Source organism: Pelobates fuscus, chromosome 4 (genome assembly GCF_036172605.1).
Source record: "Pelobates fuscus isolate aPelFus1 chromosome 4, aPelFus1.pri, whole genome shotgun sequence".
Classification (NCBI taxonomy): domain Eukaryota; kingdom Metazoa; phylum Chordata; class Amphibia; order Anura; family Pelobatidae; genus Pelobates; species Pelobates fuscus.
The window spans coordinates 103,169,694-103,184,158 of NC_086320.1; the positions used below are offsets into that span (position 1 = coordinate 103,169,694).

General features: G+C 43.0%; 1 protein-coding gene across 1 annotated transcript in view; it reads right to left on the reverse strand.

The window, feature by feature from the left end:
* MEP1B (meprin A subunit beta) overlaps positions 1–14,465 on the reverse strand; it is a 77,814-nt gene that overhangs the window by 39,148 nt on the left and 24,201 nt on the right. Inside the window, exons 5-8 of the mRNA XM_063451435.1 lie at positions 14,111–14,185; positions 12,992–13,109; positions 12,627–12,805; positions 11,042–11,260 (exon numbers count right to left, since the gene is read on the reverse strand). Of these exons, the coding sequence (XP_063307505.1) occupies positions 11,042–11,260; positions 12,627–12,805; positions 12,992–13,109; positions 14,111–14,185 (591 nt within the window). The remainder of the gene's footprint in view (positions 1–11,041; positions 11,261–12,626; positions 12,806–12,991; positions 13,110–14,110; positions 14,186–14,465) is intronic.

The following is a 14,465-nucleotide window of genomic DNA, read 5'->3' on the forward strand; positions in this document are numbered from 1 at the left end:
TGTTCGTCTCTGGCGGGCGGAATTTTTTTTGTTTTGGCCCCATAACTGTCTCTGGGGTGGGAACGTGGTTCGGGCCTCTGGAAAGGAGTTTGGTTACCCTATGTGTGGTTGTTTGTTCCAGTTTCTTTATGGAGCTCCACATTCACACGTCTGATCTCAGCCATTTTTAACACTATAGTGACAAGAATACATGTAGGTATTCCTGTCACTATAGTGGTCCTTTCAGATTAAGCAAGTGATATCATAATCCAGTTCACACAAGGCAAAGCAAGCACAAACATTGCAAATGAAGAAGATAAATATAAATATTGAGAAAGAGTTATAAAAGCCAACTTTTTTTATATCTAACCTAATCTTTGGTGCAATTTAATCTGTCATATTTTTTCATCTGTCCCTGTTTTTCCACCCTAACTGTTATTTTTAAATATACACTATTTATCTGGCAACACAACAGAGATTAGATTCTTCCCGACACTTTTTCCGATAGAATCTCCTGTATTGACCCTGATTCTAATCAGTGATGAGTGTTATCTATTGCTATCTGTGATAGTTCCATTCTGGAATTTTCTATCCCATAGATGATGAGCAATTACGATGTTTGTTTGATCACAATCTCACTGTTCCAGTACTTGTTTAACAAGGACTCTATACCATATGTTAAACAATCAAGTTTCGGTGATCTCAATCCTGCTGAAGAGGAGTTACTAACACTTGAACAGCACCATTGATAACTTAGCAAATTCAACACATCAAAGGACTTAGAAATATTTTGGGCTACTGGTTATATTTCAAAGAATATTTTTAAAGGGACACTATAGTCACCAGAACAACTACAGCTTATTGAATTTGTTCTGGTGAGTAGAATCATTACCTTCAGGCTTTTTGCTGTAAATACGGTCTTTTCAGAGAAAATGCAGTGTTTACATTACAGCCTAGTGATAACTTCACTGGCCACTCCTTAGATGGCTGTTAGAGATCCTTCCTGGATCATAGCTGCCTAAAACGCATCCAAACATTCAGTATCTCCTCCTTCTGCATGCAGACACTGAACTTCCCTCATAGAGATTCATTGATTCAATTCATCTCTATGAGGAGATGCTGATTGGCCAGGGCTGTGTTTGAATCATGCTGGCTCTGCCCCTGATCTGCCTCCTTGTCAGTCTCAGTCAATCCTATGGAGAAGCATTGTGATTGGATCAGACTACCACTTCTGATGATGTCAGCACACTGCTTGTTTTTCTGAGGCAAACAGCATGCAGAGCTACAGTTTCAGGCCTGAATACAGTAAGATTTTGCTATGTTTATGGAGGCATGAGGGCAGGGCTAGATTAACATAGGGGCTGATGGAGCTGCAGCTCCAGGCCCAGGCCCAGGCCCATAGAATAGGCCCATTTAAAAAAAAAAAAAAATATGTAATCTATTTTTTTTACACACTACTCTTAGGTTTGCCACCTGACTGGTATTTTACTGGCACAGCCGGTATTAGAGGCTGCCTGGCCGTGCCAGTATTGCAGTAAAACCAGCAATACAAATGCAGGTTTTTTTCTCAGTATAAACAGAGATTACTCTGCAATACCAGCACCGGACAGTAGGGGTCACTGTATGTGGAGAGAGGCAGGGATAGGAAGTTACAGCATATCCCTCCATGCCTCTCTCTATTACTCACTGATCCACAGCACAGAGAGTCCAGACAACAGCTCTACAGCTCAGGTAAGTGAGGGATGGGGGGAAAGGCAGCGGGGAAACATGGGGACACTGAGACACTAGGGGACACATGGGGACACAGACACTTTTCTCTGTCCCAGACTATATACCAGGAACTTCTGCCTGCTAGTAAGAAGATAATGAGACAAATGGACATGTGAGAGCTAGGGGACAGTCCTTAGAAAGCGTGGAGTAGGTGCATCATTTGATGCGTTTATGTCAAGCTCAGGGTGCTGCCTGCATAGTATGCCCTTAGTTGGACAGCCTGCATGATTGGCAGGCAGCCTGACATGCATTCATGCCAGGCTGGAATTCCAATTTTCTGGACAAACATGCCCCCTTTTTGGGCATGTTCACCCCTTTTGGCAGGTCTGGTCACGTGATTCTCATGCCAGTGGCACACCCTTTTACCCCGCCCATTGACTTCCGGCTTCACTGGACACTGCTGATAGGGGATATGGATTTACTTGAAAGATGAAATTAGAGAGAGATTAGCATAGAGTATGTGTTTCCCTCCAACACCATCTCCATCAGATAAGGAGTTATGCTAAGGAGTTATGACTGTTTTAGTGTTTTTGGTCGATAAGATTCTGTAAAAAGGCCTATCACAATTGTCAGCACCAGGCCCACTGGGCTCTTAATCTGGCCCTGCATGAAGGGCCAGGGGGCTAGATGGTGGTTTTAACACTATAGGGTCAGGAATACATGTTTGTGTTCCTGACCCTATAGTGTTCCTTTAAGTGTGTCCAATCGTTAGCAAATGAGCATAATGAATAGCACAAACACAGTAAACAATTAGCATCAATAATGAAATAGCTAGTCTGTAACCTTCACTAAGTTATGTAGTCAAAAGTCTTGCAATACTTGCCAATATACCAATAATACCAATAATACCAAGCTTGACATTATGATATTTACAATGAAATCAGGGTTTAGCATACGTTTTAAATGCTTCAGGCATTATAACAACTTCATCTTAACCCCTTAAGGACACATGACATGTGTGACACGTCATAATTCCCTTTTATTCCAGAAGTTTGGTCCTTAAGGGGTTAAAGGACCACTATAGTGCCAGGAAAACATACTCGTTTTCCTGGCACTATAGTGCCCTGAGGGTGCCCCCACCCTCAGGGTCCCCCTCCCGCCCGGCTCTGGAAAGGGGAAAAGGGGTAAAACTTACCTTTTTCCAGCACTGGGCGGGGAGCTCTCTGCCTCCGATCCTCCTCCGTTCCGCCCCGTCGACTGAATGCGCACGCGCGGCAAGAGCTGCGCGCGCATTCAGCCGGTCGCATAGAAAAGCATTTACAATGCTTTCCTATGGACGCTTGCGTGCTCTCACTGTGATTTTCACAGTGAGAATCACGCAAGCGCCTCTAGCGGCTGTCAATGAGACAGCCACTAGAGGCTTTGGGGGAAGGCTTAACCCATTTATAAACATAGCAGTTTCTCTGAAACTGCTATGTTTATAAAAAAAATGGGTTAACCCTTGCTAGACCTGGCACCCAGACCACTTCATTAAGCTGAAGTGGTCTGGGTGCCTAGAGTGGTCCTTTAATGCTCTCAGCGTATTAGGGGCACCCAGCACGGGGCTTCCTGATTGATGCCATGGACCTGCAAAGGAAGTGGAGGAGCAGAGTATTTTTTCAGACTTGGAAGTTAAAGGAACCCTATTGCATTAGGAAAACAAAACTGTATTCATAACACTGTAGTGTCGCTCTTTCTCTGCATGCCACCCCTGGTGTTGAAATGGTTGAAAACCCTTTTTTCACTTACCTGATTACATTGCTGAGGACCCTCAGCACTAGATCCGTCTGCTCCTCTAGCAATATCGCATCTAATGCACATGCTTCACGTACGCATTAGAGCTTCCCCAGAGGAAAGCAGTAGTGATGTCCCGAACTGTTCGCTGGCGAACGAATAGTTCCTGGCGAACATCACTTGTTCGCGTTCGCCACGGAGGGCGAACACATGCGCTGTTCGGTCCGCCCCCTATTCGTCATCATTGAGTAAACTTTGACCCTGGCCTGTACCTCACAGTCAGCAGACACATTCCAGCCATTCAACGCATGCTGTTGCCACCACCAGAATGCCGTCATTGCAGAGCTCAGCAGTGTGGCATTTTTTTTGTGTGTCTGCCTCTGACAACAGCGATGCCATTTGCAACCTGTGCCAAAAGAAACTGAGTCGTGGGAAGTCCAACACCCACCTAGGTACAACTGCTTTGCGAAGGCACATGATCGCACATCACAAACGTCTATGGGATCAACACATGAGTACAAGCAGCACACAAACTCAAAGCCGCCATCCTCCCCCTGGTCCAGCATCTTCAGCCACGTTAACCACTGCTGTCATCCTTGCCCCATCTCAACCATCCGCCCCTCCGTCTCTCACCTTGAGCAGTTCCTGCTCATCTGCCCACAGTCAGGTGTCTGTCAAGGACATGTTTGAGCGTAAGAAGCCAATGTCACAAAGTCACCCCCTTGCCCGGCGTCTGACAGCTGGCTTGACTGAACTCTTAGCCCACCAGCTTTTACCATACAAGCTGGTGGAGTCTGAGGCGTTCAAAAAATTTTTAGCTATTGGGACACCGCAGTGGAAGGTACCCGGCCGAAATTTCTTTGCACAAAAGGCAATCCCCAACCTGTACTCGATTGTGCAAAAGGAAGTAATGGCATGTCTGGCACACAGTGTAGGGCAAGGGTCCATCTGACCACTGATACCTGGTCTGCAAAGCATGGTCAGGGCAGGTATATCATCTACACTGCGCATTGGGTAAACCTGCTGATGGCTGCCAAGCATGGAATGCGTGGCTCTGCAGAGGAGTTGGTGACACCGCCACGACTTGCAGGCAGGCCTGCTGCCACCTCCTCTACTCCTGCTACTCCATCCTCTTCCATAACCTCCTCGGCTGAGTCCTCTTCTGCTGCTGCGTCTTGCTCCACATAAACGGCACCCCCCCAGTTCCCCAGGTACTGTTCCACATCCCGGATACGGCAGTGTCACGCCATCTTGGGGTTGACTTGCCTGAAAGCAGAGAGTCACACCGGACCAGCACTCCTGTCCGCCCTGAACGCACAGGTGGATCAGTGGCTGACTCCACACCAACTGGAGATCGGCAAAGTGGTTTGTGACAACGGAAGAAATTTGTTGGCGGCATTGCATTTGGGCAAGTTGACACATGTGCCGTACATGGCACATGTGTGTAATCTGATCGTACAACGCTTTGTGCATAAGTACCCAGGCTTACAGGACGTCCTTAAGCAGGCCAGGAAGGTGTGTGGCCATTTCAGGCGTTCCTACACGGCCATGGCGCACTTTTCCGATTTCCAGCGGCGAAACAACATGCCAGTGAGGCGCTTGATTTGCGACAGCCTGACACGTTGGAATTCAACACTCCTAATGTTCGACCGCCTGCTCCAACAAGAAAAAGCCGTTAACGAGTATTTGTATGACCGGGGTGCTAGGACAGCCTCTGCGGAGCTGGGAATTTTTTTGCCACGTTACTGGCCGCTCATGCGCAATGCCTGTAGGCTCATGCATCCTTTTGAGGAGGTGACAAACCTAGTCAGTCGCACCGAAGGCACCATCAGCGACATCATACCATTTGTTTTCTTCCTGGAGCATGCCCTACGAAGAGTGCTGGATCAGGCCGTAGATGAGCGTGAAGAGGAAGAGTTGTGGTCACCATCACCACCAGAAACAGCCTTATCAGCATCGCTTGCTGGACCTGCGGCAACGCTGGAAGAGGATTGTGAGGAAGAGGAGTCAGAGGAGGAATGTGGCTTTGAGGAGGAGGACGAAGACCAATCACAACAGGTATAAGCAGAAAGTTCCTGAAATGTTACCGAATTACGGCAAGTCGGAAAGGATGCAGCAGTTCAAAAATCAATAAAAAAAGTTCCAAAATCAATTAAAATGTATGCTTTACACAGCGTATAAGGGTGATGTCACAGCACAACGGGAATCTAACAGGGGAAGAGGTGAAAGTAATCCTCCTCCTCCAACGACCACGCCGGCAAGGACAGGACGCTTTACAGACGTGTTGTTGATGGAGGACATGCGGAGCTTTTTAAGTCCTACGCATCGCCACAGCTCTTCAGGGTCCAACCTCAGAGAACGACTTGACCGACAGGTAGCAGATATCGACACTCTGAGGAGCGATGAACCCCTTGACTACTGGGTGTGCAGGCTTGACCTGTGGCCTGAGCTATCCCAATTTGCGATAGAACTTCTGGCCTGCCCCGCTTCAAGTGTCCTGTCAGAAAGGACCTTCAGTGCAGCAGGAGGTATTGTCACTGAGAAGAGAAGTCGCCTAGGTCAAAAAAGTCTAGATTACCTCACCTTTATTAAGATGAATGAGGGATGGATCCCGAAGGGACTGACAGTGGGCGATACATTCGACTAAAAAAGGCCTGATGAGGGGGACTACTTAACACACCACTCCTATCTGGTGGCACATTAGATTGCACGCGCAGTGCCCCAAATTTGAAGTAGGAGGACCGACCAAGCATGTTTTTCCATCTCCCGCTTCCTAAAATCGATGCCTTATATACACGTCCCCTGATAGGGGACGTAACAGGGATTAAACTGATAAGAATAGTACTACTTAACACACCACTCCTATCTGGTGGCACATTAGATTGCACGCGCAGTGCCCCAAATTTGAAGTAGGAGGATCGACCAAGCATCTTTTTCCATCTCCTGCTTCCTAAAATCGATGCCTTATATACACGTCCCCTGATAGGGGACGTAACAGGGATTAAACTGATAGGAATAGTACTACTTAACACACCACTCCTATCTGGTGGCACATTAGATTGCACGCGCAGTGCCCCAAATTTGAAGTAGGAGGACCGACCAAGCATCTTTTCCATCTCCTGCTTCCTAAAATCGATGCCTTATATACACGCCCCCTGATAGGGGACGTAACAGGGATTAAACTGATAAGAATAGTACTACTTAACACACCACTCCTATCTGGTGGCACATTAGATTGCACGCGCAGTGCCCCAAATTTGAAGTAGGAGGACCGACCAAGCATCTTTTTCCATCTCCTGCTTCCTAAAATCGATGCCTTATATACACGTCCCCTGATAAGGGACGTAACAGGGATTAAACTGATAAGAAAAGTACTACTTAACACACCAACTACTATCTGGTGACACATTAGATTGCACGCGCAGTGCCCCAAATTTGAAGTAGGAGGACCGACCAAGCATCTTTTTCCATCTCCCGCTTCCTAAAATCAATGCCTTATATACACGTCCCCGATAGGGGACGTAACAGGGATTAAACTGATAGGAATAGTACTACGTAACACACCTTATAATAACACAGAGAGAGGCAACGCAGAGAGAGGAGTCTGAAGAAGAGGAGTCAGAGGAGGAAGGTGGCTTTGAGGAGGTGGAAGACCAAACACAGCAGGCGTCCCAGGGGGCTTGTTGTCACCTTTCGGGGACCCTTGGTGTTGTACGTGGCTGGGTGGAGGAAGAGACCTTCAATGACATCAGTGAGGACAAGGAACGGGACATGGCTAGCTTGGTATCCAACCTTGTGCAAATGGGGAGTTTGCGGTTGTGCAAATGGACTGTTTGCGGTTGTTTGCGGTGCGTTAAACTGGGAGTTTGGTCTATCACTGTGAAGCGGGCGTAACCCTTACACTACCTGATCGATACAACATCATACTTGATGTTTTAAAGCAGGTTATTCCAAACAATTTAGAAATGTTAGGTGATTTATGCCCTTTATGGATTAAAACCAGACTCTACATCAACTATGTAATTTTCCATGGGAGTTTTGCCATGGATCCCCCTCCGGCATGCCACAGTCCAGGTGTTAGTCCCCTTGAAACAACTTTTCCATCACTATTGTGGCCAGAAAGAGTCCCTGTGGGTTTTAAAATTCGCCTGCCCATTGAAGTCTATGGCGGTTCGCCTGGTTCGCCCGTTCGCGAACATTTGCGGAAGTTCGCGTTCGCCGTTCGCGAACCGAAAATTTTATGTTCGCGACATCACTAGAAAGCAGTGAATTAATGCTTTTCTATGGGGATTTTGAAGATGCTGGACTTCCTCATACAAAGCGTGAGGATGTCCAATGTCATAGCACAGAGTTAAACCATTGTGGTACTGATGTGGCTAAAATAGTAAAAAACAAAAAGTTAGCATTTAGTAATTATAAAAAAAACAGAGTGAGGAAGACAGAATGATCTATAAGATTAGTCAGAAAGAGGCTAAGCAAGTTATAAGAGCTTCCAAATCACACGCAGAAGAGAAAATAGCACAGTCAGTAAAAAAAAAAGGGGACAAAACATCTTTTAGATACATAAATGACAAAAGGAAAGTAAAACAAGAATTAGTTAGATTAAAAATAAAAGAAAGAAGGTATGTAGAAGAGGATAAAGGTCTAGCTGACTGCCTCAATTAGTATTTTAGTTCAGTATTTACAGATGAAAATTAAGGGAAGCGGCCTCAGTTAGGAAAAAGGACAAATGAGTCATTTGTTACATATGAGGAAGAAGTTCTATTTCAACCGTCAAAAGTAAAGACAAATAAGTCAATGGGACCTGATGGAATACACCCAAAGTTATTAAAAGAGCTTTGTGGTGTACTAGCAAAACCATTAACAGATTTATTTAACCAATCAACAGGCGTAGTGCCAGAAGATTGGAAGTTAGCGAATGTTGTGCCTATTCACAAGAAAGGTAGTAGGGAGGAGTCGGGCAACTATAGGCCAGTAAGCCTTACTTCAGTAGTGGGGAAAGTAATGGAAACCATGTTAAAGGATAGGATTGTTGAACATCTAAAAACACATGGATTTCAAGATCAGAAACATGCTGTCAGGGCCACCCGATGGATATGGATTATCAGGGGACCTGGTCAGCGCTTGGTGCTTTAACACTGCAACTGGGCCCCCTGTGATGACATCACTGCTGGGAGGAAGTGACTCCTCGGTCACTCCTCACAGCTATCAGAGCCCACGCGAGAGGAAGGAGGAGGAAGGAGTCAGAGTGGGAACTCTGACTCCCACCAGACTGAGCCCCCACTGGACCCCAGGGAAAGTCACAAAAGGTAGGAAACCAGAAACATTTTCTATTTGTCTCTGTATGTGTGTGTGTGTCTGTGTCTCTGTATGTGTTTGTGTGTGTCTCTGTATGTGTGTGTGTGTGTCTGTGTCTCTATATGTATGTGTGTTTGTCTGTGTGTGTTTCTGTATGTGTGTGTGTCTGTGTCTCTGTATGTGTGTGTGTGTGTGTGTCAAAAAGACTGATGGTCAAAAAGACTGATGACCTCAGCAGTGGCGGAACAGACTGCAGAGAAGAGGCAGCCTCTGCACTGCGTTACAAGTAAGTAATGGGTTTTTACTTGCTGTATTGTTACAAAAGGTGGCCCTGTAATATATATAATCCCACTAACTGTTTGGGGCAACAAAATGTTATGGAGCACTTTAGAGTCCCTTTAAAGATCCACCCGTGCCTGCGTCTCTGTATGTATGTGTGTGTGTCTCTGTATGTGTGTGTGTTGGCGTCTCTGTATGTGTGTGTCTCTGTATGTATGTGTCTGTGTGTATGTGTCTTTGTATGTATGTGTATTTATGTGTGTGTTTGTCTGTATGTATGTATGTATGTGTCTGTGGGTGGGGTGTGTGTCTGTCTGTGTGTATGTGTTTGTGTGTGTGTGTGTCTGTATGTATGTGTCGCGGGGGGGGGGGGGAGAAGGCACCCACGGATCGGGGGAGACAGGGAAGGGAAGGGAGGAGAACCGAGGGGGGGCGGATGGATCAGTTTCGCACCAGGGCCCCATGGATTTTGTGTATGCCACTGATTCCAATATTGTTGAATGGGTAAGGCAGTGGCTGAGTGACAGGCAACAGAGGGTTGTAGTCAATGGAGTATATTCAAAGCATGGGCTTGTCACCAGTGGGGTACCTCAGAGATCTGTACTTGGACCCATTCTGTTTAATATTTGTATTAGTGATATTGCAAAAGGTCTTAATGGTAAGGTATGTCTTTTTGCTGATGATACTAAGATATGTAACAGGGTTCATGTTCCAGGAGGGATAAGCCAAATGGCAAATGATTTAGGTAAGCTAGAAAAATGGTTGTTGTGGCAACTGACATTTAATGTGGATAAGTGCAAGATAATGCATCTTGGACTAAAAAAACCAAAGGCAGAGTACAGAATATTTGATAGAGTCCTAACCTCAACATCTGAGGAAAGGGATTTAGGGGTGATTATTTCTGATGACTTAAAGGTAGGCAGACAATGTAATAGAGCAGCAGGAAATGCTAGCAGAATGCGTGGTTGTATAGGGAGAGGTATTAGCAGTAGTAAGAGGGAAGTGTTCATGCCATTGTACAGAACACTGGTGAGACCTCACTTAGAGTATTGTATGCAGTACTGGAGACCGTATCTCCAGAAGGATATTGATACCTTAGAGAGAGTTCAGAGAAGGGCTACTAAATGGATTACAGGATAAAACTTACCAGGAAAGGTTAAAGGATCTTAACATGTATAGTTTGGAGGGAAGACGAGACAGGGGGGATATGATAGAAGCATTTAAATACATAAAGGGAATCAACACAGTAAAGGAGGAGACTATATTTAAAAGAAGAAAAACTACCACAACAAGAGGACATCGTCTTAAATTAGAGGGGCAAAGGTTTAAAAAAAATATCAAGAAGTATTACTTCACTGAGAGGGTAGTGGATGCATGGAATAGCCTTCCAGCTGAAGTGGTAGAGGTTAACACAGTAAAAGAGTTTAAGCATGTGTGGGATATGCATGAGGCTATCCTAACTATAAGATAAGGCCAGGGACTAATGAAAGTATTTAAAAATTGGGAAGACTAGATATGCCGAACGATTCTTATCTGCCGTCACATTCTATGTTTCTATGTTTCTAAACTACGTGAAAATGCAGGAAGCACCTCTTCCAGACAGCCACTAGAGACTGTCTTAACTCTGCAATGCTTTACATTGCAGAGTTAAAGGGATAGAGACACAGCACCCAGAACACTTCAATGAGATGAAGTGATCTGGGTGCTTATAGTGAGCCCTTAAGCTGTTCGTTAGTAGTTTAACTCCTTAAGGTAAAATGCCATAACAACTCAATTGAGATTAAGTTGTTATGGTGCCTGGAATGTCCTATTACTGCCCCTTTAAGACAGTAAGGTTTCGTAACTTTGGTGATATTACTGGCCGAAAATTAGTTTGTGAACCTTGGATTGGGATTTTTTTAATAACTGATGGCAAAACCAGTTGAATCTCATAAAACATTATAGATCAATCACTGACGTTAGACTGTAATGTACACAGATATGTCAGAACTTTGTTACTTACAGCAGTTATACAGCCGATTTAGCTTTTCAAGATCATAGTCACTGAAGTCCATTCGTTGTCCAATCACATCACTGAATGCTGGAATTCTGGTTACAATTGTTGGTTCTGAGCCATTCTGGAAAGCAGTCTTGCTGTAGTGCATTACAGAAGTGTAGTCATATGGGACATTTAGGGAACTGGAACGTGTGTCATCATATTTATTAAAATTGTTTTCTCTTCCTGTAAAAAAAAAATAAAAAAAAATTGAAATGTAAATTTGTTTTAATTAAAGTTTTGTATTGAATACAATAACAGAAATATCCAAACCAATCAATACTAAGTAATACTGCAATCCTGATATAAGGAATATACACATATAAAGCATAATAATAACTGGACTAATGCATTAATTAATTGCCTTTTATATTTTATTAAAAGACTGCTTTCTGTGTACAATAAAGTGCCTAGTTGACTTACACCCCCATATTTGAACTCCTGAGATAATGTGTGCAGTGGTGTTTTATCAAACTGCTGAGCACTGTTATTGAATTTTATTGTTATTTTGGTTCATTTTACTGAAATGGTTATAGTGCAATGACCCTGTCCATCCGGTCTTTCTTTTTAAAAATGTTTAATGCAGGAAATAAATACCTTTATTTTTCCAATATGTATAAGACTGCCTCCCTGGACAGTCCTTCAGCCAGCTGTAATACTCTCTTCCTAGCTGGCAAGTTTTGTACAACTTTTGCATCTGAAATTAACATGCACTGCAGGGTAATCCCAGATGCCTTCAACAGACTGCCTATGTCTAGGCGGTTGGCTGAGCCTAATAAGGATTTTAGTCCACAGTAGCTTATTATAGCAAGTAATTATTTTAACTGACACATAGAAAATAATATTGTATAATAAAGTCATTTGTACTAATGCCACCCTATAAGATGAATTTTAATTTTTTTAATACAAATCCTTAAATCTCTCTAAAACCATCAATTTGTATCAAACGCTTTGAACTGGTGATTTGTCTTCAAGGCTCAAAAAGTGCAAATTTCAATAAATAATGGCACTTTTATTAATTAAAGGAACACTATAGTGTTAGGAAAACAAACAGGTCTTCTTAACACTATAGTGCTGGAATAAATATTTAGCTCCCTGTCCCCTCTCAGATTGGTGATAAAAGTAGTTTACTCACCTTTTTTATAACGCTGTACCAGTCTCACCGTGCTGGCCCTGCCTCCATGGCTGAGATCATCAATTTTTATGATCTCTGTCAATTTAATGCTTTTCCTTAGGAAAGCATTTGTGAGGCTATTGTGCATGGCTGGAAACCACCATGCGACGCCAATCAGCATCTCCTCATAGAGATACATTGAATCATTGCATCTCTATGGGGAGTCTCCATGCAGAGGGTTTGCAGTGCTAAGACTGCAGGAACATGCTATAGGCACCAGTCCCTTTAACTATGTTACACCACCTGACTGTCAATCATAAAACCAGTCCTGTTTACTTTCTGGTAGTTTAACTCCAGCGGCAGGCAATTACTCAGAGCACCTCAATATCTGATGTTACAACAGCTCTATCTTTATCACTAATAAGTAACATATCTCACCAGACTGAATCCTCTCCCAAATGATATTAACATAATCATCTCGATCCGCACGGGATTGTTCGTGCCAGAATCCAAGGGCATGGAGAAACTCGTGTTGTATTGTTGCTATTCTGTCACAGTTAGTACCGAGTGAAAGCTGTTGTTTTCCTCTACGCAAGTTCCCAATATAAGAATAGCATCTAGTATGAAAATAATAATAATAATAATAATTTCAGATATATTTATATTTTGGATTGTCATGATGAAAGTTTTTTTCTAAAGTGAAAAGTTGACAGAGAATAACAGATCTATGGAATATATCATTTCAGATAATATAGATGGAATGCTTTTTACAGGACTATGAATCTTGACATAGTGCTACATACCCACTGTCCTTGAACACAGATATATAATTTGGTTCTCCTTCCCAGGGTTTGAAATCAATGCATGATTTTAGTCGGTAACGCTCAAAGGTTTCTAGGACAAGTGCTTTAGCATTAATTTCTGGAAAGAAAAGGAAAACACAATTTAAAATAGATTATTACGATAAGATGTCTTGGACTAAAAGTAGGTGCTGAGTTGCTACGAAAGGGTCTTTCATATTAAACACCAACTGTCCAACGTAAGCATGATTAATCACCTAGCGGTAGGGTGATATCACCTAAGTTTTGTATTATTCTATGCTCTCAGTTTGGAATATAACTGTTGGCCAAATATTGTCAGATTAATGTTGATATATCGATACAGCAGTAGAAGAGAGAGAGGGGCATTTATTGGAATGTGGAGATGAACATTTATGCATAAATATTCTGCGAGCAAAAGAAGAGTTTGTAACTAAATAAATTAATTCATGGAAATAAGTAAAATGCTACTTACTGTTACTCGGGCTTTTTTAATTTTACCATACACATATTTGACAACACAAGGAATGCAGATGTAAGGCTCTTTCGTTTTGGTACCTTATCAGCTCTAGACTCTACTGGGCATCCACAGCTAGGCCTAGGCCCCTCTTTTGTAGGAGCGGCTATGGTTAGCAGCATCCTAAATCCACATCTGATGTTCAGCCTCTCTGACACAGAATTGTCAGTAAATTACAAGTTAATCTTTAGAATATGTGCAGCATTTCACAAGTACATCAAAACAGGAAGAACTTCCTTGCTCCTCACACATTAGTTGATGCAATGCACACAATGAAAAAATGGAGAATCTTACAGTGCCTCTTCATGGTACCTTTAACCACATATGAGAATTAGGATACGGATACTTGAGTCAATACCTTCATGGACCTGTTTTCCCATGTCCTGGGCTTCCCATGTGATACAGATTTTATATTTCTTATTTACCCCACGTTCCCTTCTTAATACTCCCTGCCCCTTTCCTTCTCTTCCACCCACTCTGAGAGGATTTTTGTTCTTACTTGGTCAATAGTTTACTATATATTTGTTAACATCACATAAAATCAGCATAAAATTCAAATTATCCAAAATTATCAAATAAACACCTACCCAGACTGTCTTCCAAATAATATGGAACCGGTATTGGCCACCTATAATTATCTCCAATAATGGAGTTCCATGGAACTAACTGTGTGAAAAAAAGATTTGTTTTAGTAATGCAGTGTGCCATTTTAAGTTAAAATTTATAAAAGGAATGGAGCATTTTAGTTATGAAGAAAGGTTAACACATTTAAATCTCTTTAATTTGAAAATAAAGGTGCCTCAGAGGGGATACGTTAGCACTATATAAATATATTCAAGGCCAATATAAACTATTGTCTGGAAATCTATTCATAAACAGCACTATATATAGGACACAAGGTCACACATTTAGACTGAAAGAAAGGAGGTCTAGTCTAAGGAA